General features: G+C 38.0%; 2 protein-coding genes across 3 annotated transcripts in view; one reads left to right on the plus strand and one right to left on the minus strand.

Annotated features, from left to right (window-relative positions):
* The window catches only part of elp1 (elongator acetyltransferase complex subunit 1), a 35,080-nt gene extending 27,041 nt beyond the window's left edge, over positions 1-8,039 (minus strand). The window contains exons 1-18 of the mRNA XM_060886139.1: positions 7,945-8,039; positions 7,068-7,219; positions 6,785-6,937; positions 5,331-5,412; positions 5,159-5,239; positions 4,966-5,051; positions 4,558-4,657; positions 4,076-4,166; positions 3,344-3,467; positions 3,138-3,231; positions 2,765-2,995; positions 2,435-2,605; positions 2,216-2,300; positions 1,434-1,595; positions 1,156-1,262; positions 797-900; positions 653-706; positions 335-440 (exon numbers count right to left, since the gene is read on the minus strand). Coding sequence (XP_060742122.1) covers positions 335-440; positions 653-706; positions 797-900; positions 1,156-1,262; positions 1,434-1,595; positions 2,216-2,300; positions 2,435-2,605; positions 2,765-2,995; positions 3,138-3,231; positions 3,344-3,467; positions 4,076-4,166; positions 4,558-4,657; positions 4,966-5,051; positions 5,159-5,239; positions 5,331-5,412; positions 6,785-6,937; positions 7,068-7,217 — 1,981 coding nt within the window. The 5' untranslated portion in view covers positions 7,218-7,219; positions 7,945-8,039. The remainder of the gene's footprint in view (positions 1-334; positions 441-652; positions 707-796; positions 901-1,155; positions 1,263-1,433; positions 1,596-2,215; positions 2,301-2,434; positions 2,606-2,764; positions 2,996-3,137; positions 3,232-3,343; positions 3,468-4,075; positions 4,167-4,557; positions 4,658-4,965; positions 5,052-5,158; positions 5,240-5,330; positions 5,413-6,784; positions 6,938-7,067; positions 7,220-7,944) is intronic.
* A 1,110-nt stretch (positions 8,040-9,149) lies between these two features.
* On the plus strand, positions 9,150-25,666 carry tbc1d2 (TBC1 domain family, member 2). 2 transcript variants are annotated; one of them, XM_060887043.1, is made up of 15 exons: positions 9,150-9,329; positions 9,555-9,602; positions 10,261-10,762; positions 12,112-12,259; positions 17,664-17,781; positions 17,930-18,051; positions 18,416-18,660; positions 19,200-19,592; positions 20,193-20,303; positions 21,267-21,439; positions 21,665-22,165; positions 23,166-23,286; positions 23,396-23,581; positions 24,050-24,171; positions 24,949-25,666. In XM_060887043.1, exons 3-15 carry the CDS (start codon positions 10,265-10,267, stop codon positions 25,148-25,150), a joined length of 2,940 nt encoding a protein of 979 aa, XP_060743026.1. In that variant the 5' UTR covers positions 9,150-9,329; positions 9,555-9,602; positions 10,261-10,264; the 3' UTR covers positions 25,151-25,666. The 2 variants fall into 2 exon arrangements, with proteins under 2 accessions (XP_060743026.1, XP_060743025.1); XM_060887042.1 differs by lacking the exon at positions 9,555-9,602.
* Positions 25,667-26,464: the final 798 nt, after the last annotated feature.

A 26,464-nucleotide genomic window follows, 5' to 3' on the forward strand; every position in this document is an offset into this window, starting at 1 on the left:
CTCTGATAACCCTTCCTAATACATCATTATTCCTGCCAACTTACACAGGGTCTTGTCTCTAAAATGCACCACATACGACATACATAAGGTGTAATGTTTGATCGTGTGTCTTTGCATCATGGCAAGCGGAGACCTTTTGTCTTCATGACACCAAGAACAAAAAGTCTGTGTTAAGATGAACTTGTTCTGTGGACATCAGATTAAATGTAACTATTAAAACATTAAAATGGACAATATGGACTACGGAGTGATCGCTGGTGTACTGCTCTTAACATTGCTGCGATATAAGAGGAAGAAAACGATAAAACGTACTGATTGTACCTCGGTCTCTTACCTTTAATTGACACTGTGGTCAGGTGGAAGCAACGACAGGTGTGAGAGTGTGTGGTGAGAAGGATGAACTCGTCGTTCACCACAAAGGAGGAAATATTAGAAGCGATCTGCGGAACAGAAATATCTTTTCAGCAGATATATACGTGTGACCGAATCTATACAACTCTGTGTCAAATATGTGTCATTTACGTAGCACTGTTTCTTCCTCCCAATAATCTCTCTTGACTGAGAATAATTAACTGTGAAAAAGGTCAACTAAAATAAAACTTTTGGCAAGCTGTAAAAACTTATAAAGAGCTTTTAGATCACTCATACATACCACACTGTTACCAATGTAGAGGTGGGATCTTTCCGTCAGACCTACTAACTGCTCCTGCAGAGACACACAATACATCCGAATGCATACATAACAATGGACGTATTCGGAGAACGATGAAGCAAAATGTTTCTCGTGTATCGTTACCTCTCCGTTAACGGTACACAGCGACGTCTGAACGCAGGGCTGCGGAAAATTGACACTGAACTCTAAAGAATCCTTCCATTCGGTCACTGTGATCTCTGAAGAGTCTGAACATTCAAGTAATGCATAATTACTATAGTGTTGGACTAATAATGGGAAAAATTGTTGTACAAACTCTTCTAATTGTTATTTAATTTGACTACATTATATGGTTTCAGTTAAGGAATTAGCTTTGTAGTTGTAGTTTATATTAGTTATAATAAATACTGTGTTCGCTGGGAACAAATACACCTTTTGCCATCGTCGATATTCCACTATTAAAGTACAAAATGAAGAATCAAAAGCACTGCAGGATCTTTTACCCCATTTCACTCTCCTGATCTGTCCATCCTCCAGCTGCAGGGCCACGGTGTCACTCTTAGAGCTGTGGCACATGCTGATCACATGGCCTTCAACCTTGATCTCTGACCTGATTTAACACCCAGAAAACAAAATTACAGAAATGAAACCAAGACAGCAGCATCCCGGCCCTGTTGTGCATCATATCCGCTGCTTATAAGCGTGTGTTGTCGGATACAAGGGTAAAATACATTTACGTAAAGAAATGCAAGGTTTGGAAGTTTGACATTTTGGCCTGTACCTGATGTCCAGTCTGGCTTCTGAGCTCTGGGTCTCTACTGGGGTCAGTATGAGTAGACGTGACTGGTTTAGTTCGTCTCCGCGTGCTACTGCCACGAACACGTCCTCTCTCACCCAGAGCAGCAGGCGCAGGAACAGAACCCCCTCTTGGGCCACTGCAACACTGCACACAATGTATAATCAGCATTAAAGGTGGGGTGCACGATGTTTGAAAGCCAATGTTGACATTTGAAATCACCAAAACAAACACGCCCCTTACCCAAATGGGTGTCACCCCTGTTTTAGCTCCGCCCCACACATACATACGTAACCCAGGCAACTATTACGGCAGAACCTGCTGGGGCAGCTGGCCGAGGGGATATTTTTATCAATAAATGAACTCAAAGAGTAATACTATGGTAATACCAATGTGTTTTTGTAGTACTGTGTGTTGTACAGTGAAAGGTTTAGCTCCGTTTCACGCGGAAGACGTTCAGTTCTCTCCAGCGCTGGAAAGCTGATCCTATATTAACACAGGTCCTGCTTCTTGCCTTATCGTAAGCCTTTATTCGCTTTTCGTTATTATCCGCATGTCAATGTTTCAATCACTTTCTGCTAATTCCACACATGCGCACTGAACACTCTCTCCACCACATATTGACAAGACACGCCCCTTTCTGCTCATTGGCTACACGCTTGTTTTGTTTGTCGGCCCGAATCAGTTTTCTGAAGCATTTCTCAAACATCGTACACCCCACCTTTAAACACACACAGACAAAAACATTGACAGTGTAGTAATCTAACCTGTATGTCTTATGCAAAACCAGTGGTTTAGAAATGACTCTAGATCCAGATGCATCCTTCACAGGCTCACTGGTATCTTCACTGCCTGAGTGAGACAGAAGAAAATTTCAAAAATTCATTTTTTCATGAATATGACCACTGAAACACACCATACTGATAAAAAAAAGAAAACCACAGAATGAAGAAGTGCTTTCTTGTCATTTATTTTTTGATCAGTACCTCGGCCTGCGATGTGCAAACCGCCGTCTGCTGTTAAGGCAGCAAACTCATTGGTATTAAGAGGGTGCGAGTGGAAGGTGACCAGGTTGACAGGAGCTGGAAACTGCAGCTCATACGAACACATGGGTGGAGGCACTACACACTGACGAAATGTTGTCACCAAAACTTTATCTGTAAGACAAGGAGGACATGAGAGGGGAAAAGACTTCCGAGACCAAAGCTCTGGGCGATCTTGTTGTACTTGAATGCAATCTTTTTAGCACAGCATCAACACTACGATCTACAATTAAGACATCTAAGACACCAGTAAGGAAGTCAGGAGGCTCTCACCTCCATCAATCACTGCCACACTGGCATTATCATGTGAATCAAATCCTTGGCTGCGATCTGTGCTCCAGCTCCATTGGTATGTGTGGATGCTCCAGTCATTAGTCAGCATGTAGAGATGGAACGGTTTCACAGGGTCCCAACACATACAGACTGGAGCTTTTAAGGCCTCTCTTCCAAAATGCAGGCTCTGTTTTAGGTACCAGTGGTAATTCCCTTCAGTCCATAACTGAACTAAAAAGATAGATAGATAAAAGAGAGACCCTGAGTTAGTAACTAATGAAACGGAAATTGATTCTATTAACATGAATGTAATTACAAATAATTCACCAGAAGAAAAGAAATATGATATATTTCTTATAAAGTTATATTTAACTGTATGTGTTGGGGTTGCTGTTCGCTCCTGGGATCAGATCCTCAAGCCAAACAGCAAGCACGGTGGAGTCACTGTTCCAAAGCAACTCCTTCACCTGAAACACACAAAACACTGACATTAACACACACATACAGAAAAACAGCTGCTGTTTGCACAATATTCAAATAAAGCTGGACTCTACGGTGTGCTGAAGAATCGTGGCCCACCTTAACCTGGTCCTTGGCAAAGGGTAGAGTAAAGTCTCCATGCAGCAGACCGTTCTTTTCCATAAACACAACACTGTATTTGTTAAGGTGCCGCTGAGTGCAGGCTATCAGGCTACCTGAAGGTCTGAAACACACACACACAGGAATGTTAGGTTTCATAGCTTAAGCTGCGTTCACACACACAGCAATTTTATCACTGATTTAAGTCATCAGTCAGTGTACACTATAGTCACCAGGTGGTGATCCTACTAGTTTTTGCAACAGTAAAAACTTATCTGCAAGTGATGCGACTAGAATTAAACGCTAAGTTGTTTTCTTGCAGCTAAAATGAAACATTCTAGTGCGAGAATTTGGCGTTGATGTCTAACATTCGACAGTGTATATACGCGTCATATAATACGAGATGAAGGAGAAGCAGTGTGTGCTCATGTGCACTCTATTGTCTTCATATTTGCATAAAGTTCAACTTTATGTTGACCACAAAACCACATCAAGTCATATGGTCTTGTAGTAAATAAATCATCTCCCGTCACTTTGTCGCTGCGTGTTTGAACATAGCATCCCGGTTTCTAATTTTTTTTTTCCAGAGCACATTTAGTATTCACTAGTACAAATAACTCAGTAACTACAACAAAACCAATAGCACATGTGTGACTTTACAAGAGTGATACATCTGGTCTTAAAGTTTAAGAGTTATCAGCATAGCAGAGTAATTATTTCAGAAGCTATTACTTCCAACACAGAGCTTCTTCAAGGCCGTTAACAACTTCACTGGTAGCCTGCAGGACACACTCTCTGTTCCACACTCTGACTTTTCTAGCCCCTGAAACGACACAAAAGTGCAAATCATAAATAAATAAACTAGTCCACCAGGCAAGTAATGTTTTGTTTGCTGAAAAACTGACTAGGCTAAGAGGTGGTTGGTAATTGTGAAATAATATTGTATGGTGAGCTAGTTGTGTGCATTAATACAGACTAAGGGACAGCAGAGTGTACATGACTATATTATCCTGCTTGTAACATGACTATATTAACAGCTTGTAATGGAGCACATTAAAAGTCATATACTGATGTTTTGGCTATGAGTAAGTCTTTTCTGTTACTGACTATGTGCTGTATTAACAGAAGGTTATGAATAAAAAAATAAAAAGCACGGACACACAATACGGTTATTTATTTGTGCGCCCTGATTATTTAAATATTGAGACACCTGCCTGTCTGAGAACAGATGGAGCCGACTGCAAAGAGCTGCCCATCTCCTCTCCACGTGATCCTCGGTATGCGGTCGTCCCACGGCACTGCAGGCTGCACTTCCTTATATGACATGCAGCAGAAATTTGCAATTGTAATACATGAGAACATACAAAATGCAACGAATACATTATTTGTAGATCGTCTCGTTGGCTTTAAGAAACTCTTCGGCTGTAAGACTATATCTAGTCTTCCAGGTTTATGAGCAATTCTTATTTTTTTGGATATTTAGATGCATGTTAACACATTGATAAGTCATATTTAGGGGAAACTGTTCATCCTGACACTGTTCATGCAAGACATTAACTTGGGAATCTAACGTGATATCTAACACTAACCTAATAACAGTAGATAATGAATTCTTATCTTACAGTGGCTTTCCTCTGTGCCGCCTGCTTCCCCTCTGTGCCGTGAAACTGCGTCTCCTTCTTACCCCATCCGACTGTGATGAATTTTCCTGATGCACAAATACAACGGATTCATTAGTACATTACAACCAGATAAAAAAAATTTTTAAAAAAAGGAAAAAGATTTCTCTAAGCTCTAAGCATGTAAAAGTCCCACCTTCTCCAAACTCCTCCTGCTGAATGGCCACCTCAGTTATAGGCTCAAAGTCTTTAGTCATTAAGATGATTGTCTCCTGACCTAAAGAACAGAACAGCACATAACACAATCACACACGAGTCTGTACGACTAGTCCATTAGAGATCAGTAGAAACGTCGCTCAGTGACAGACCTGTGCAAAGTACCAAAAGCTCCTGGTCTGGACTCCAGCTCATGGCAGTAAGTCCAGAATCCACAGTCCCCACACACTCCAGCTAGCAAACACACAAAGAACCACATTTCACATGTTGAAAGAGAAGCACAATGTCTACAGGTACTCGTACGTTAACACTTTTCTATGAGTCCTTGGATGCTATTTAAAATGTAAATCCTAATTTAACTCAGAAATCCTTCATTATAACTTACATATAAGGAAATGTGCTAGTGTTTGCTCACTATCCACTTCATTAGGAACACCTTCACATTCTGAACAGGCGATCACGTTGCAGTAGCACAATGAATACAATCATTCAGAAACAGTTTGAGCTTCGGTTAATGTTTACATCAAACATCAGAATGAAGAGAAAGTGTGATCGCTGTGACTCTGATCATCATGAATGCTGCTAGCAGAAGGGCTTGAGTCTTTTCACACACAACAATGTCTAGAGCTTTTCAGGCATTCCTATTAAAGTGGACACAGATGACGACGGTCGTGGCGGTAGTTGTAAGCTTTATTTAACAGCTATGAAAATCTCATTTGAGAGACACAAAATTAAAAACACGACAATAAATAAATAATAAAAACAAATTACACAGATAATATAAAACCAAACATCACATAAGCAACTTCCATCATGTCTATACTTAAAACTAGTTCTAGTTAGTGCTTTGGTGAAGTTTTTTTTCTCTTATGGACACGAAAGAGAACAAAAGCAGGGCTGGTGAGGGAGAAACTTTAAGTGATAAAGGGAACTAACTAGTTTCACTGACATTCCCCAACATTAAAACATAACGATGGGAAGGAATATTAAAAAGAATCAGCTGTTAAATATTTTCCTGTAACAGTATGCCCTTTTGTGTTTTATTCCTTTATAGGAGATAATATGTTATCCGCCAGACAGTTTTGCTTGAATTGCATACATTTGAATTGTGTCACCATAATAACGTAGTTGAGTGCATTAAGGCAAACTAAGGGTGAGGGGACTATAAAAACTATTATGTTGTTTTAAAAAATATTTTAACGGAGCATTAAAAGTCAGTTACTAATGTTTTAGCTATGAGTGGTTGTGTTCGGTCATCACACTGCATGTAATAAGTCTTTTATAATAGGTCTATGTGCTGAACTGCTACTAACATATTAGCAGGAAATTCTAAATAAAATAGAAGTAGCCCAGACTCATGATGCTTCGAGATCAAATACCTTGGTTTAATGTTCAGCTCTGCATAATTTTAGCGTCATAATCTAGCATCAAAATTCTTTTCCAAAACAGCATTAATTACATAAGAAATATCTAACTATATTATGACTAAGAAGTGTTTAGGCAAAACTGAATTCAATGCCACTTACTTACAAAATCTAAAGTGTCGACTTTTTGTAAAGTAAGTGGTAAGTTGTGAGTCAGTTGTAATCAGTATCAGTATGAATACCTGATTAGTGTTAAGGTTCCACAGAATCACGTCACCCTGGGAAGTGGCCACGCATACAGATTCCTGCTCAGGCAGATCCTGGATACCCAAAACAACCCCACTGCCATCTTCTGGGAGATAGTTCTCTGTGGTTAGAGACACTTCATTCAATACCTAAACACAAGAACACAAAAAAAATCATAGATTCTATAAACAGTCAGCAAAATCAGTGTCTGATACAACAAGGATGGGGATTTAAGCGGGCACTAGAGACGATGGACATGTCTACTGATCTTGGTGTTACCTGTCCTGTCCTGGGGTGGTACTCTGTGATGGAGAACTGAGAGGAGATCAGTATGGTTTCTGTGTCTATCCTTACAGACACACACTGAGGAGAGCCTGGACTCTGCAGGTCTGACATGTGGCCACATTTCAGCAGCTTTAGGTTTCTCATTTCTGTAAACAGGAAACATGTCATCATTCAACACACACACACACACACACACACACACACACACACACACACACACATACATACACACACACACACACACACACACACACACAACACACATACATACACACACACACACACACACACATACATACATACATATACACACACACACACACACACACACACACACACACACATACATACATACACACATACATACACACACATACATACATACATACATACATACATACATACATACATGCATGCATGCATGCACGCGCACACACCACACCACACCACACCACACACACACACACACACACACACACACACACACACACATACATACATATACACACACACACACACACACACACACACACATACACATACACACACATACATACATACATACATACATACATACATACATACATACATACATACATGCATGCATGCATGCATGCATGTATGCACGCACGCGCACACACCACACCACACCACACCACACCACACCACACCACACCACACACACACACACACACACACACACACACACACACACACACACACACACACACACACACACACGCGCGCGCGTATCCTATTATGCTAGTTGTGCTAGTTAGCTTTACTACAAATTACTAAAAGATGCCATCCTTCAAAGCATTGCGATAAGTCTCTAAAATGTCTAAAAAATATGATCATAGACATTAAATACCTTTTACAGTCTTTATACTATGACAGGAAAACCATATGAAGCATAACAACAGAAACACGCTGTCAAGTTCCTGTAGTTTCAACTCTGACCTCACAAAAAAACACTACTCAGACACGTGGTTACATGTTATAACACCGCCACCTAGCGGTCAAGAAGTGAACCATCTTATTATTTATGCTATCAATACAAATTAAGAGACATGGCAAATAGAAATCTGAGTTCAAGGATAAGTCATGATTCTGTACAATATTCTCTGCCAGAAATCTTCTATTTGCACAATACACAACATACTTGGTTTTACCTTCTCTTACCTCTGTATTCTTATTGAACTGCTTTTAACTGCTTTGTTGCCAGAGCGCTCCTCTATTATGCTTTTAATACATCCCTGTTTAAATCTAAGTCATAAGTTTGCATTGGCAGAATAATAACTACACAACAGCCATATGACAATATGACAAATATGACTGTATTTGATTTCTACTACCTTTTCTACTAGCTAATATGTAATCAAAATAATGAATAAAAATCACTGCATCTTGTGATAAAAGCAGGGAACTTGTAGCTGTGAGGCCTTTACACTACCTACTGTTCCACAATGTCATACACTTAAAGTAATATTTAGCTAGATTTAAAAATGGCAAGTTAATATGTCACAAAAAAAATTCCCACTTAGAAATATGTCATGAACTTGAAAAACAGGTCATCTGTGTGGCCCAAGTTGGGGCAAAATGCTGTCCTGTTACCAACACTAGTTGAGTGTAACAACCAAAGACTGTTCATTAACATCAGGCATGTTTGGATCTGACCACATGTAAATAGCAAACCTAGTATAGGGACATTGGATGAGAAATCAGTTCCTATTTTTGTCTGTTTTCCATGTTGTACAGTCAACCGGTTCAACCAGATATTCCATGCTTGTTTTACAGGTGAATGAATCAACACCAACCACAAATAAAATTATTAGTGTTTACACATACACCTGATTTTATTTCCCTGAATTAATAACTTACTTTATTCGTGCTTTTATTTCTGATATGAAGGTTACAGTGTGCCTTAGGTTGGTGCCTTTATGCTTCTAGGCTGTATATAAAGTTCAGTCCACAATGAATCTGGGTGAAGTTCTGTTGATGGCACACAGCCGCACACTTCACAGCACATGGGCACAGGGGGAGAGAAAGACAGCCTTCCAGACACAGCTTTTCTTCCTGCTCCATACACAGACAAGTCTAAACACTGCTCAGCCTTAAAGCTCAGACTCGCCTTTGGGACATTTAACCACCAATCCAAGAGGCATAATGTTAAGGAAGTGAAACAGGATCTCAGGATTTTCGGTCTAATTTACTAAAGGAAGGAGAGAGATTTAATTTGAAGTGTTCAAACATCAGGTTAGTGACTTGTGTTTTATTTTTAATTTTTACAACTTCCCAAGCATGTGCTATTATGGAAATGTCTGTATTTTTATATGTTAGAATAAACTGTAAAATCAGTGAACTGCTAATCTGTGTTGTGTTGAAGAGTTGTCAATGAAACACAGGCTGTTGTGTGATCAAAAGTGTATTTCCTGATTTTTTTTTTTTTTTTAATATATATATACATATACGTACACACAGGTCTATACTGAACGAGTTGGTGTAACGACTGGAGATGATTCCTTGAAGGTGACTCACGGTTCTGGTTTATTTGTTTGATTAAAAAACAACCACATCAAGAACAACAACATAAAACATAACGATGTAGATTCTGACACAAAAATATTTTTGTATCAGAGCAACCGCTATACATCTGGCTTTCGGAAGTTATTTAGAGTCAATTTACTGATTCGATTCTTTTGAACAAATCGCGCTACGCGTCTCGATTCTTCGAATCATCATTATGAGCCGTGTTTAAAGAAACATTATGTATTCTCTATTTCCGACCCTCCTAAAGGATATCACACGTTTCATACTCAAGCGTTGTCCATATAACAAGCTCATTTTATGTAATAATTTAGAGAGAACTTTACAAATCATAGCATTATAAATACATAGACAATTAAAAAGATAAAAAATAATAATAAATATCCCTTTTTAAAAATACTTTTCTAATTGCTGATCACTTAAGACAGTACAATCACTGAAACAAAACATTACACATTCACAATGACCCATGGCTACAGAAGTGCTTTCTAAAGCCCAGGTTATGACATAAATTAACATTTATTTACTACCCATTTTCTCTTTTCTCTTTATATAAGGCATGAATAGTTGCTTGGTGTAATGTCCTAGACAATGACCCTTTCGGCACTGTTGTGCTGAGCTTTTTTATCTGTATTTTTAGCCAGATGGAGGGAGAGGGAGGCTGCAAAGGAAATCCCAATTGTGCTGACATGTCTCAGCCACTTCCCCTTCTGACACAAACGTATACAGAAGGAACAGAAGGAGAGAGGGCCAGTGTGGTGGAGATCGGAGAACGGGCCAGTGTGGTGGAGATCTTGGAGGAGACACACACACAGACGATGGGTCTGTCCACAAGAGATGAGGGAAAGCAGGGAGCTCAGGTCGTCATTCCAAAGCCAGAGAGCACAGCTATCTGTCTAAGAGACTCCTCAGAAAGTAAGCTTTGTGGATACCTCCATAAGCAAGCTGGGCCACTGAAAGCCTGGAAATTTCGCTGGTTCATCTATGAGGAGAAGAAGTGTCAGTTGTTTTATTACCGAAATGCACAGGACATTAACGCTCTTGGCAAAGTGGAGCTGCGCAATGCCACATTTAGCTACCCACTTCAAGGAGAAGAGGGGACCTTCCACATTCAGACACCTGAGCGCACTTTCATACTTAAGGTATGCTTACTGTCATTATGTGTGACCAAGCTTTAATGTATGCTGTTATTAAGTGTAGCCAAACCATGTGTTTATGTTAATGTGCTCATTCTTATAAGTTATTGTTTCAATAATATCAGCTCATATTTCTATATACCTGTCTTGCAGACATGCCTCATAAGCCAAGCAAAACCAAATGGATTTTTTGTTTTATAAGAGATGATATTTAACAAAGAAAAAAGATTTCTCAGATTTTTGTAAAGAGACATCTAATGAACATTTTTAGAGGCTGTCTACATAGACCTTGTCTATTGTGTCAGTACATTGTCACTGTCAGTTACTAAGTTTTCCATCACAGGAAAGTCTTCAGGACAGAGCGGTATGTTTGTTGTAAAAGATAAGGTCATTTTTGGTTTCTTTTGTCATATTAACTTTGTGTGAGAGGTAAATTAGATGCCAGCAAAGGCATATACAACAGCTATTAGAGTAGTTGCTGTTATAATTGATAACAGGAACTAACTTGTGCTGTGGATTTTTCACAACATTAAATGTAACTATTAACAGACACGATGTATACCGATGTTCATGAATGAATTAATGAATAACAAATTTAATTATTTGAAAAGTGCCGTGATTACAAGAGGAATAAAACTCTTCAACCATTGCCTTGTGTTCCTAAAACAGCACACATGGTTTTGTTTTCTCCTGTATTTGATATATTGTATGTACTCTCAAAAAAGGTACTAAACAGGGATTAAGCCCAGTACTGGGTATGCACTGATGCATGCTCCACAGGGTATGTCTTTAAATCTTTCACAATATCTTTAGGACTACTCATGCATAAGAAAATTGTATAGGCACTGATTCATAATTGAAAATGACAGGCACTGATTCATTGATTTATAATGTTTTATTTGTCATGCTTGGAATGACAAACACCCTTGGAGTCCTCTCTATTTTGTCTGCTGTGTTACAACACGCTGTTGCTAGCAAGAGGGATTATTTGGCATGAAATTAAGAAATGTGTTCGATTCTCATGACGATTACTGACACTCCCTTTGACATCACACATTTAGATTAGCAAAGTTTCTTGTATTCTCTTGTCTTGTATGCTTTCTGTCTACATATGCTTTCTGAACCTAATAGAAAGTATATGTTGGTGAGAAAACGGCAAAAAAAATGTCTGTAAAACAAGTTAGCAACATTTTTTGAGGGAACATCTAAGAGAATAATTAACTACATCGGTCTAGTCGAGTTTTCCCACATTTTATCTGTGTTATTTGACAAGGATATATTATACTGTACACTCCTACGCTTAAACTGTCTTGGTGAACAGCTGCACTGTTTCTTAGTAAAGCATCTGGTTTCAGGCAGCAAACAGAGATGCTAAGATGTACTGGCTCCAGCAACTGCAGCTGAGACGTTGGCAGCACAGAGAACAGCTATGTGCAGACTTCCCACTGCCAGTACCAGAGAATCCCACACAGGACAACCAACAGTATTTAGACACTTGCCCTGGTAAGAACAAAAGTACTATCACATGATCAATAAGCCACAAAACGCCACATGATGCAGCACACAACTTTGTGTTTGTATAATATTGGAATATTTCAATAGGGATCTGAGACTGTCTACCTGTGAGAGAAAAGCAGCGTTATAGAAAGTGAAAATCCAATTAGAAGCAGTTTAGTTGGTTCATCATACGTGTGGTTGGCTGGGGAATCCCAGCTGATATTGTCATCTTGCTGTGCCTGAAATCTGGCAGCTAACATTTAAAAATGGAGTTAAATATTAATCGACACATATGTGAAATGGAAATGTTTGTATATACCTTTTAACCTTGCCTATGGTAATAGCCTGTAAATTTCCTGTTGTTTAAAGAGCCAGATAACAAACACAACAGTAAAACCAGTCAATATGCCTAAAGATGTCTAAAATGTTGTCAAAGTGTGATTTTCACACAGTGTATTTCAGACTTTGCTCAGTTTGTTGGATGCTACGTGCTGTACAGGGTTTCCACTGCTCCCTTCTAATACAATGATTTGTCCTTTGTTCTTCACATGTGAGAATAACACAATAGTAAATAATATCGATACAGTTTCACAATAAATAGCAGAGAGCCTTGTAGATGGAAAGGGGGTTAGCAATGAGTTTTGTGATTCTGTGATACTAATTAAAAATACACCATATGTCCAGATGTTTCTGGACGCCTGACCATCATAACCATACGCAATTTTAGAACATGACAAGTGTCCACATAATGTTTGCTATATAATGTAGAGTGTATGTAGAATATTTTTCAGTTCTTCTTCTTAAAACAATTCATTATTAACTGCTATATATCAATCAGTAACTACAGTAAACGTAATAGTGAAAGTTTGTATATGCAAAAGTAAGACATTTATGTCAACACGTCATGAGACTTGTTCATGATCTACCAGTTAAGATCATTCTAATCTGAAGTGTTTTACTGAACTAGGTGTTCTTTTACCTCCTGACTCTCAGGACAAATACAAAAGTAAAAGTAAAACTAAAAGGTGTGCTCAGACACAGAGTTGTTAACATTTATGGTTTAATCGTCAATCTTTGTCTCTCTTGGCCATGGCAATAAAGGACAATATAATTTTCTTCTTTTTCTTCTGCTAAATCAGCTCTCAGACCAAAAATGATTAGCGTACAACCTCATTGATGATGAAAAGTCATTGATTACAAAACACACTTGCGCTTTTTCTGCGTTACTTTTACTTCATGTTGAAAGTCTTAGCCTTGGACTTGTGAGCTTGTATAAAAATGTAGGAGATGTGTGGACTTGGTTGTTGTAAAAAATTCATAGCAGTCAGAACCTTTACTTTGCTATATTATCTAACATTAGACCTGCATTATCTCCAAAATAATGTACCACAAAAACTGCCTGCAGTGACCTGACTTTCAATTAGAAAATTTAGCAAAATGATAGCACTTCTCATAGTGTAGCAAAAATCCAGACTGGTGGTGCTATTTGTAATATATATGATATATAACTTTATCTTTATAAGCATATCCTTATGCTCATGTTATATCTTAATGATGAACTAGTAATCATCCCACATCTATTGTTCTAAGGCTTTGTTAATGTAAACTGCATCCATAAATGGAGAAGTTCAAGCGCAGTATACTAAAATCTCTTTAAAGAAGATGTTTACAATTATGGCCCACAAATCAAATAAGAGATCATTATTTACTTCTCAACTCCGGCAGTGAGTAATCAGGGCTAATTATGGACCACTTAACGAAGGACAGGAACTGAATACATGTATGTGTGTAGTAATCAGAAGACATCTGGGAGTGTGTACACAGGAAACATGAGAAATCCCCTCAACAGGCCTGACCACTGATCAGTCACATGTGACCAGTGTATACACAACCCAAATGTCTTGTCTAAAGCAGATTATTTTATACCACACTTCAATACAGAGTCACAGATGTGCTTTGTACTTTATCTGGAACAGTTACAGTATTTGAATCTGAGCTATGCTTATCTGTAAACTTTATGAAAACAGGAGAAGGGTGTGGGGACTTTTGGGAATATTTGTGCTCCGTGGCTTTGATGTTGTTAATTATGCAATGGAGTCCAGTAAATGTCAGGCAAATTCTAGCTGAAAATCAGATAATACCCTGTATTTCTTCAAGCTTTCCTTACTGATGTTAGCTGCTGACCCATACTTTAAGTACAAGCAGGGTAAAAACATAACATTATGTATTTCTATATATTTCTTATCTAAGTATATTCAAAGGCAATAATTATTGTCTGCACTGTAATTATGTTAATGATACTGTAATTACTGTAATGCTGTTGGAATTTACTGGTAGATTTGACCAGCAAGCTGTTCCTGCCTTCTTACGTTTCATAGAAATAATATATCACCATGATATCACTTAAAAATGAACATTGTCATTCTGACGCTTTAAACACATTGTTTGGCTACGGATTAACATAGACATTTAGAAAAAAAATTTTCTACTTTCATTTGTGAAACTAAACTACAATACATGTTTTATTGCATAGCAGCCGCAATGCTGCTTGCTCAATACTCTCTTGAAAACCCCCCAGTTATCCTGTTGCATAACAAGTATGGATTCAAATTGCTTTAGAGGTTTGAAATACTGCCCATAGCGTGGTAGCTTGGATTGTCTTGTTTCAGAATGATCTGGTATGCACACTTGCTCTTCAAGGACATCTGCCCTGCTCAAATGTTAATGTGTGGGACTGTGGGTTTCAGAACAGCTTTACATTTACATTTGTTTATTTATGTGACAAAGCCGTTTAGAAGGGATAAAGTTAAGCAGTTGAAGGTTAGGGGTTTGCTTGTACCAGATGTCAGCAGTTCCAGTTTGGAAGACGGGATTTGAACTCATGGCCATTTAATAAGTATCCCAGAGCCTTTACCACTTGCCACGACTTTAATGTCATGACCTCAAGATGCCTTGAACACCTGACTACCTTATAAGGCTATATCCTGGCCATGAAGCATAGATAATTATAGCAATTTTAAAAGAAAAAAAACTTGAAAAAACTTGATAAAAAACTTAATTTTCAGTGTTTTTATGTTTTTTACTTTATTTGTTTTGCTTTCTCAGCTTAACCAAACCAAGCGGTCAAACCAAACATGAATAACAACCACCTAGCTGAAAAACCAATTCATGAGGGAGAAATAATCAAGGAAATGTAAGAACTTTAGTAGTGTTGACTTTGTTACTTTGACCTGTGAATTCATTAAACTTGGTCTTGTAAGCTAAAGCAGAGAAGTAGGTGGACTGTTTATTGGTTGGTGTTTAAAATAAATAGCAGTCCAAACTTCTGCCTTGCTGTTTTCTTATTGCTGCTTTAAAAAAATATATGTTTACTGTATCTTCATGAAGCAGTAATACATATATGTTTTCAGAATTATAAACATTTACAGTTGCATAGCCGTGTGTGATTAGTCAGATTATCTATAATATAAACATATCTATCTGTACATCATCCTTCATATACATGATGTTAAACAAAGGGGTTCATGGGGTTGTTGTGAACATGGGTTGGTGGGTGTCATGTCTAGGTGTTGCTGCACTGCTTTAATGCTTTTTTCTTTGCACCGTTTGCAAGTTGCATCTATTTCCTGTACAAGAACCAGACACACAAGATAAATGATAAATAATGATTCACATCCCTTGTAGCCATCTTTTCTGGTAATCCAAAATCTCCAGGATGTGACCTATACTACAATATTACCACTTGCACTCCAGCTTTTCCTACTTACATGCTTTTTCACATTTGGTGGATTAGCATAACCATTATGTTGCTTACAAAATAATACCTATTGTAAAGTAAAATTAACCTTAATCTTGACTTGGCTTGCATGAGAGCACAGCTGCAGGATGCAGACGCACATGGTAGGGACTATAACAGGAAGTGAAGAAACAAATGTCTGGAACCCTTAAAAAGGTAGCTTGCCAGGGGAACTTGCCAAATGTAACAGCTCTGAAATTCTGTATTGCATAACAGTACATCTGAGATGAATGTAAGCCTCATTGTGGGTTATTTTGAGCTCAAACTATTGTTTGAATAACTTCACGCAGGTAGATGTTTGTATGTTTGTTAATATTTTGTCTCCATGTTCATATGCCTTTATAAATATTATTATACAAGGATTTATAAAACAACTCCTTTTATAGAAAAAATAAATTAACATTCTGATTATCGTCCTATAACAGCACATAAAAACATTTTTAATGCTCGTATATTGCAGCAGAAAATCTCTTAAGCCAACAGCATCAGGCTGTCATTTTATCCATTTATTTTTTTTCTTCCTTCAGCTGCTCCCTGTTCGGAGTCGCCATAGCGGATCACGTAGTCTACATATTAGATTTGGCACAGGTTTTACGCCGGATGCCCTTTCTGACGCAACCCTCCCATTTTAATCTGGGCTCTAGACCGGTACTGAGCATGGCACCTGGGCCATGGCAATAAGAGCAAGGGATCCTGCCTCTGGACCACCTGGGGGCTCATTATCCATTTATAATTAGTTTTAATATTATTAGGTTACTTCCTGCTATCATGCATATATGTACACTTCTCATTTTTTCTCTCTCTCTAGTTAATAAGACAAAAAGAAATGCATCTGGTTACTAGCAAGTCTCTTTCCCAAATCCTAATTCCTTTTGGAGAAAACTTAAAAGAGTATCTTTACCTCTGAATGTTACAGAGCACTGAAACAAAGTGCATTTAAATGACTATATATTTGTTACATAGCAACATGTTCTTTAATGCATTTATTATTTATATTAGATTGAGTAAAGATCCATACAAATCCCTGTCAGTGAGCTATTACATATTTGATATTACAAATATTAGAAGAGTACATTAATATAAACCTGTAACTGGAATTTACAGTAATGTTAGCTGCTGTTAGAAAAATTATTTAAAAAAAACAAGCAAACAAAAAAAACAGCAGCACTCAGATTTTTTCCATACTGCTTCACATTAATGTTTTAGTTTTAGTTGCAGTTTGGTGTGTTTCCTGAGTCACTGCTAACAATGACTCACCTAGACATGTTGTGATATGATAACACCTCGCCCTGCATTACATTCCACCCTGCCAGACTGTTTAAGTTGAGTGGAAAACTTTGTGGTTTCACTGATTACTTTACCATGTGCTGCCGCTAATAGCATCACACATTTCCCTCCTCTAACCTTTATGCTTTATATATAGTCAGAAACCCAGAAAAAAAATCAGAAACCCACCAGCAAACTTCATCTAATACAGATGCACTCGTCATTGTCTCACGTTTTAGATTCATATTGTCTTACATGACACATATATGTTTGTACATGGTGTGGAAATATATGTGATTAAATAAATGCAATCAGTACCTGATTCAGTTGTGTTTTGTTTTGTTATAGCAAACTTCCTTCCCGTGGTGAAGATCCCATCGGGTCTGGTTGGAGTGGAAGCTGCCAATGTTCCTGTACAAACAAACCCACTTAACGTGTCAATTAAACACCCGCTCATAGAGATTCAGTGAGTGTTTCCAAATACTCAGATGAGTTAATCTTGAAGTATAAGAGTGTAAAAATAGTGCAGCTGTATTTTTTAACAAAATAAAGATATCTGTAAGATTTCTATGTATTCTTGTTGATGACAAATCTGTTTTCATTGTGTGTTACAGAAACTCAGTACACAGCTTGCTCCTTAGCCGGCCATCTACGGAAGTGGGTCGTAGTGTATTTTGGGTTGACTCACCAGCCAACCAGGCTGATACCCCCAAAACAAATCCCTCCTCAAGTATAAGTAAGCACCTTCCTCTTATATTACATTCAATGCTGACAGTTATCTTATATATAAATATGTATATATACTCTTAATAGCATGCACCTGAGGCAATTTGTGGAAATTGTTGTGACCATAAGGCCTATTACTTACTCAGGCCTGACAAACCTAAATTTTGAAAATAAACTGGGAATACACTAACATATTGTGCTTCTACAATGCACTGTATTTCCTTATATAGTAAACAATGTAAAACACCTCTTGGTCAGACATTGAATGTAACAATGAGACTAGAACATTTTATACAAAAGAGACATTTTTTACATATCTCTATAATGCAATGCGTTATTTTGAGTGTATCTATTTATGTCCCACCCTTCCACAGCCCATGATGTTTCTCCTGTCCAGACGTCACCTTTGAGTTCAGGTCTGCCTCCTGAAATTGAGTGTGAGAGTCCTTGTGAAAACCTCACAGCCCGTGGTCTATCTCTAACGCTACCCAATGGGAAACATAAGAAAGCAAACTCTGCAACCTTTCCATTTGACCGCAAAGAGGCAAACACCATTGACCGCTTGTCACGCCTTAAACAGGAGAATCTCTCACTGGCCATGGAGGTCCAGGCCCAAAAGGTGGAGTATACAGATAATAACAGATAGGAATTGGAGTTTCTAACATGCTCAGTGAATGTAACACTGAATTTCAATATAAGAAATATTTTATATTTGTCAATGCCATTGAATCTGCTACAGTAGAGTATGATTAGGTTGGTTTGACAGTTGATGACTCCACTTAATCTGCTATAAAATGATGCAAACTGGAATAATTGAAATTTAGTTGCTGCCAATTGATAGTTTTAAAAAAAGCTTTGTTCAAAATCTGACACAAAATCACCCTTAATGTGCAAATGAGGATATAGAAAAGGACTACTTTTAAGTATCAGAGTATCTATAATTATCCTTTTTTGATAATCAATTCTAATGGATTATATTATTAGATTATATGATATATTATATTATATGGATTATAATATTAAATTTATGATTAGTGCAGGTCTGCCTTGAGTCTTTCAGTCATCTTTTAAAATGTCTTTATATCTTTATGCTGTTAGCACATTTACACCAGACTTCTGAATTTGACTTGATTCAGTTCTGTGTATGTGTGTTGTTAGGAATTGGTGTGGCTGCTGCACAAAGCCCTAGAGGCAGCTCAGCTGGAGAAGCGTGCATGTGCTCAGTACCTAGCAGCTGAGAGTGAGCAGGAACGTCTGGAGCTGCTGCGTCATGGCGAGCGCTGCACCGCAGACATGCGCGAGCGACTGGAGCAGCTGCGACGTGAGAACGAGGTGCTGAGGAGAAGCCTGGAGGAGAGGGAAGGAAATGTGAAAGAGCTGCAGGACAACTTGAAGCTGCTCATGGAGAAGAACCAGGCTAAGCAGGCAGTCATTGTGAAACTCTCTGAGCATGTGTCGCATTGCATGGCTGACCCGAAATGCACCATCTCTTCTGACCGCATAAGCACAGAGAGCATCAAGCAGATTTTACACGAGATGGACAACCTCAAGGTGGGCTGATGATGATTAGTATAAATGTAGCGTCTTATATAGTGTCAGCCAGATTAGATAAGATCTAACTTCTGTGTTAGGGAGCTAAATGTGCTTGTTCCTCTCCAATGAACTATAATGAAAATAATGTAAAAATAATTCTTGTCTCCTTTAGTCTAAACACAAAAAAACACAATTAAAACCAATGTTATGGAAAATATTGATCATTAAAGCAAACTGCATTTAATGGCAGATAAGAAGTAGCAGAAATGCAAAAAATGCTCAAACTAATAGATTTTACAGATTGGAAGTGAAAACATAATAGCATTATAGTATTGTAGTAATAAAATAATAGTTATATTATAACAGTGTCTTCATTTTAATTGTCATGAATACTTCTAGTTGTAAATAATTCTGTATAAATGAGCATGTTCATATATGATTTCAAGTTCTGTCTTCCTTTTGTTGTATAAGAATACATAATTTTATTATTTGTGGTTTATTTATGCTGTGTGGTAGCAGCTTAATACACGCAAACAAATACCTAGTCACATCTTTATTTGTGGGAATCTATGATGGTCTTCCCGATTTTATTTAACACATGGTTTGTTTTTGTTTCAGGATGACATGGAAGCTTACAAAACCCAGAACAAGTTCCTGAACTCAGAGATCTACCAGCTGACCCGACTGTGGCAGAACAGTTCAGAACAGGAAAAATCTTTAATGGTGAAGGTGAGAGCAATCTTTCACTGTCACTTGGTTACAAATGTCAACTTGCATCACTTGCTGAAAAGTTGCATCATTGTTAACATTGGTAATATCTGTCATCACTGACGTCACTTGACAGTTTCCCAGATTCTTGTAGGAGATGGTTATTTGAGCAACTTGTGGGAAAACATTTAATAAAATGTGAGACTCTTGTCCTGACGACTCTTTAGGTTCAACAGTTATTACACGTTCGCTGAGAATTCAAGCTTCTTACGTTTCAGCTTTCAATACAAAAAATTTCCACAAAGGACACCAGAGATGTAATAACAAACTATTTAATAAACACATCTCTGACAACATTAGGCACAAACAGTGTGAGGTTTTTTTTGTGGTTTTTTTACCCCAATATTTGTACTTTATTTACTTATTTACTTTATTTTCTCTTACTTGCTGAAACTGTCAGGGACAATCTGAATAATTTCAGCATTTTAACCAAAACGCATGGAAATCAAGATTAGTTACACACCGAGAGTAAGCAGATGCATCTGATAACTCATTCTCTTAAAATAAAACAAAAATAATTTTGAAATAAAAAAATATAGACAAACTGATCAACACTTTGTTATTCACTAGCCAGCTCAATATTTGTGTTTCCTAGCCAAACAATTTATCAGCTAGCTAACAATACACAATTCACAAAGGTTATAACTAAATAAATAACAAATAAATGCCTCATTCCTTCAGCAAGAACAAAGCTAACACTGCTGAATCCTGAGTTAATTCCACTTATAATTTCATACTGAATCTCACTTTGGCTCTAAATCTCAGCCACTGTGATTGGCTGTCAGCTCTTCTCTGTCACTCTGAGGTCAGACTGTATGATGAAGGTTGATGTATCTGAGCTGGTGTATAAGATACAGTATGTGTACAAATTTACCAACAGGTCTGACCCGTCCTGTTGTTTGTGTATGTGTGCACGTGTTTCAGTGTGCCTATCTGGAAGCCAGCAACTGTCAGATGGAAAGTCGGTACCTGGGGGTCCTGAGAAAACTCCAGGAGACTAAGGAACTGAATACAGAGCAAAGATCTGCTATCAAGAAGCTAATAGAAGGGGCATTACAAGCCGATCAGAAAGATGTCCTCAGTATCCAGACTATTAGGTAAAAGTGAAGACATTTTAAGGGAATGCATAATGAAGATTTAGTTGTTTTGCTTATACTCGCAAAAATTATGTGATTACGATCATTATTATCACAAACGTGGCCAAACAATTGACTGCATTTTGACTAATTTGTATGAAACAAAACAACTTTATTATTATAAATTATAACTAGCACAAAAGCAATCACACAAGTCCTGACAAAACACATATCACTGTTCCTCAGGGAGTATGACGAGTACGGCTTTAAGATCGTCCCTGACTACGAAGTGGAGGACATGAAGCTGCTGGCAAAAATCCAAGCTCTGGAGATTCGCTCTCACAATCTGCTCCAGCAGGAAACTGGTGAGCGGTCACTTCTGGCCCGCTGGACTCAGTTTCTAGGAGGTCGTTCTCCTGATGATCTGTTCTCGAGTGAGGAGCTGAAGAATCTGGTGCGAGCAGGAGTCCCTCGTCAGTACAGGCCATCTGTGTGGCGCTGGATGGTGCGGGTCAGGACCCAAACACTGCGCCAGAGCCACCCTGATCTTTTCCAACAGCTGTGTGAGAAGAGCCGTGCCACACCACACCCGGCAGCCAGGCAGATCCAACTGGACCTGCACCGAACACTCACCACCAACCAGAGCTTCTCATCACCCTCCAGTCCAATGCTTCAGCAGCTCCAGAGAGTCCTGCTGGCATTCTCCTGGCAGAACCCAGCTGTTGGCTACTGCCAGGGACTCAACAGGTACACACACAGAGTCTTTACCAACCCAACACTCAAGTCTTTAAAGCTGTAGCATGCATTTTATTTTTTCAGAAAAATGAGGTGAAACTAGCAAGTAATTAAAACCACTTACTTATGTCCAAAACCACATTCAAAAAGCACATACATGTAACATGATAGACAGACAAGTAAAGACACAGTGATGGAGTTCACCACTAATTTTATGTTGCACCGTATTGACTGTGCATTTTGATTGTGCAAGTCACACAAAGAAAAAGTTGTATTTATTGTCAATTTGAATCTAACCACAATTTTTACAATCTAAGAAGCTAAATAGGCAAACTCTAAATACAATAAGCTCACTGATTTAGGTTCTGGTCTGGTGAGATGGTCTGAGACTATTTTTGGGGGTTTTTTTTTCTGTTCCCTGGCACAAAGGTTACTTTTATGCATATCTCACAATTAAAGATGGAGAATTAGGTGTGTGAGTGTGGGGATGCACTTATTTCCAGGGGTACAGCATAACAGATATTGCGTCATCGAGTAGGCGTGGCCTATTTGATAATCTAACCCTAACCATAACCGTAGTTTTTGGTTGTTTATTTGTTTTCTAAAATAAATCTACCTGTATGACTGTTTTGTCCTTCGTAGTATGCTCTTTTTTTGAAAGAGGGCGTTTTTCCAAGACCTCCGAAAACACGCCCACTTTACGTCGTGGTAACGAAACCCCTGGAATTTAGTGAATGTCGTGTGGTGTGTGTGTGAGTAAGTAGTAGTGTAATAATCAGCACTGGCTCACTACTGCTGTATAGTGGCCAGTACACACATAGCAGGCCTCAGTCTTAGTAAAAGGAAGGAAATCCTGACATCTAGGGGTCACTTCCTTGAATTACCATTGATCCATTGATTTCTAATTCACTGTACAACAGAATGTCAAATGCACATGTTAACGTGTGTGTGTGTGTGTGTGTGTGTGTGTGTGTGTGTGTGTGTGTGTGTGTGTGTGTGTGTGTGTTTTCAGACTGGCTGCTATTGCCCTGTTGGTGCTGCAGAGTGAAGAGGAAGCTTTCTGGTGTCTAGTGGCCATAGTGCAGTTTCTCATGCCTCAGGACTACTACACTAAAACTCTTCTGGGCTCTCAGGTACTAATTCATAAAATAATAATAAAAGACTCTCATGCCTGTTGAGATCTGTAAACATTGTTTTCTGATCACACACCCAATGTTTTTGTTATATGTTGTCACGTTTCAGGCAGACCAGCGTGTGTTTAAGGACTTTATGGCAGAGAAGTTGCCACGGTTGGTGACACACTTAGAGGAATACAGTGTGGACGTGTCCCTCGTGACATTTAACTGGTTTCTGGTGGTGTTTGTGGAGAGTTTGCCCAGTGACATCCTGCTGAAAGTCTGGGATGCCTTCCTCTATGAAGGAACTAAGGTACAGCACTGTATTTAATCTTAACTTAATTATAAGGATATCCAGTACTGTTAATTGTTAATGGTCTTGGCAAACAGAAATAGAATTCAGTGAAAACCCTAATAATTTAATTGTGAAATATAAACAAGGTCATACACGTTTTTAAAAAGATATACCTTATAGTTTTTATATTTTTTAATATATACATTTATTTTTTGTTTACACACACACACACACACACACACACACATATATATATATATATATATATATATATATATATATATATACAGTATAGAGAGAGATAGATAGATAGATAGATAGATAGATAGATAGATAGATAGATAGATAGATAGATAGAAGGGATAGTCTCTTACTGTAGATAAAGTGATAAGAGATAATCTCTTACTCTATATCAAATACAGAAATACTGCATAGAGTGACGTGGCCTTGTTAAAATGTGGACTAACATTATTTATTTCTATACAGGTGCTCTTTCGATATGCACTTGCTATTTTCAAATACAAAGAGGAGGACATCTTAAAGATCCATGACAATGTGGAAATATATCAGTACCTCCGTTTCTTTACCAAAACAGTCACAGATGGCAGGTGAGGAATGCTTAATAGAATGGTAGACACATGTTTTCTGTCATGTTACACTACACAGTGGTGGTAAATGAACGTAGAAAGCACTTTAAGTATTTGTAGATTTTTCTAGAAAAAATTAAAAAATTATAACAAAACCAAAACACTTAGTTTCCTATCTTTCAAGTAAATGGTGATATATGAATTTAAAGGTGTTATCTTAAACCACAAATATTCTACACACAAGATCTTAAACCACAAAAGTTACTACACGTTGGCTTAAGGGATATGTTTTTCCGTAAGTCTTGCATTTTCTGACATCTGGCTTATGTGTTATTCTGAGACTTGCTTCTGTCCTCTATAATGCTTTGCATTAGAGCACTAGCTGGTGTTACTATTTTTGCCTTGAACGCAGACTGTATCATGTATAATTCACAAAGCTCACAGCCTAGAGACAAACACACACCACATATTCATCACTTGAGATGAATTTAAGCCCAGTCATGCTGTAGGCTGTTCCACTGCTTAAGTCTTAGGCTATAAAAGCATATATTTGGATGTGAACTGCAACAGAGCAGTTTTATTTCAAATAACCAAACACACAGAGGGAATGTTTAAGAGCAGTCTTGAACCAGCAGGAAACATTTTGTTGTATGAGCATCCGTGATCTGTTTCTGACCATAAAAGAGTCATTTATTTATTTTTAATCATCCAGAATGACTATGTATTAGCACAAGTAAACATTTAAAAGTTAGTTTTGCCCACAATTCTAACAGTTTTAACCCTGTTGCTGGTTCACAGGAAGCTGACAAGCATCGCATTCTGGGATTTAAACCCATTCCGGATGAAGCACGTGAAGAACCGGCGTGCTGTGCACCTGCAGCGGCTGCAAGCTGAACTCCGGGAACTGGAGAAACTGCAGAAAGAGTACAGCTCGGAGAACAGCCAGCGCAAAGACAACATCATGGACCTCATCCCCAGTGAGGATGAAGATGATGCATAGACATTTGAACACTTACAATTACAAAAATATACATCAGTTGAACAAAAGCACTCGAACAAAAGACAAAATGTCAGATACTGTGTAGATATATACGTGTATGATGCACATATGCTATAATGAGAACTGCAGGTATTATCGCTGATGGACACAGATTTTTCACCAGTATATTCCAGGCTACTCGTTTTGAGGACAAACTCGTGTTTGAAAAGACTTTTGGATGAGAGTCAGTGAAAATTCATTATGGCTTTAATGGACAGACTCCTGTAATATATAAAGCGTTCTCATTCAAATATGAGAAACACCAAAGATTCCTGCACTGAACACAATATAACAGTTTAAAGCACTTTATTTACACTACCATTTGTTGCACAGCTAGCTCGTTACAAAAAATATATTTAATAATTTCAGGTAATAATTTTATACAGATTCACTTATTTGTAAGACAGTGTATTTTATAATAAACCAATGTTCATGTGTTCATTTTGTGTGCTTTGTAAATTAAATATTCTTATACACTTCTTCATGGTTTTTTTTTCCTCTCCCTCGTATTTAAGGTTTAGTCAGCTTTTACCTCAGGAATTGTACTTTTCTTACTTCACACAATTAGTGACACAAAAAGATAGCCAATCCTTACACACATTTAGGGAGAAAAAGCAAATCAACAAAGCACAGAAGAAAAAAGTGGCACATTAACATTTCTTTAGTTAGTACAAAGGTATAAAGAAAAAAAGTATTACCAGCAGTCATACAGTACACTGAAAAAGTTGTTCATACTTTCATGGAAATGCTATAAATAAAATATTTGTAGCAACCATTGAAAGCGTATTCCTGTATTTGGAGATCACTTTTTTGCTTTGTAGAGTATCCTGAATGATTCTCATTGTTTATTTAGTATTTTGTTTGTATCTGCTGCCAAGATGGTTGGCACAACCATCCTTACATGCATGCATACACCAATCAGCCATAGCATTAAACCACCAGCCTAATATAGTGTAGGTTCCCCTTTGCCATCTACCAGCTCGGACCTGTATAGGTATGGACATATCTAAAGGTGTGCTGTGGTATCTGGCACCAAGATGTTTGCAGCAGATCCTTTAAGTCCTGTAAGCTGTCAGACTTGATCCACGGATCGACATCCCACTGAAGCTACAGTATATTGGATTGAGATCAGGCGATTTCAGAGGCCAAGTTAACACCCTAAACCATTCCTCAATAATTTCCTTAGTCCTGAAAGCGATGCACATGCACCAGACCACCTTCATCCATCGCTCCATGCTCCAGTTCTGATGATTATATGCCCATTGTAGGTGCTTT

The sequence above is a fragment of the Tachysurus vachellii genome, chromosome 14 (genome assembly GCF_030014155.1).
Source record: "Tachysurus vachellii isolate PV-2020 chromosome 14, HZAU_Pvac_v1, whole genome shotgun sequence".
Lineage (NCBI taxonomy): Eukaryota > Metazoa > Chordata > Actinopteri > Siluriformes > Bagridae > Tachysurus > Tachysurus vachellii.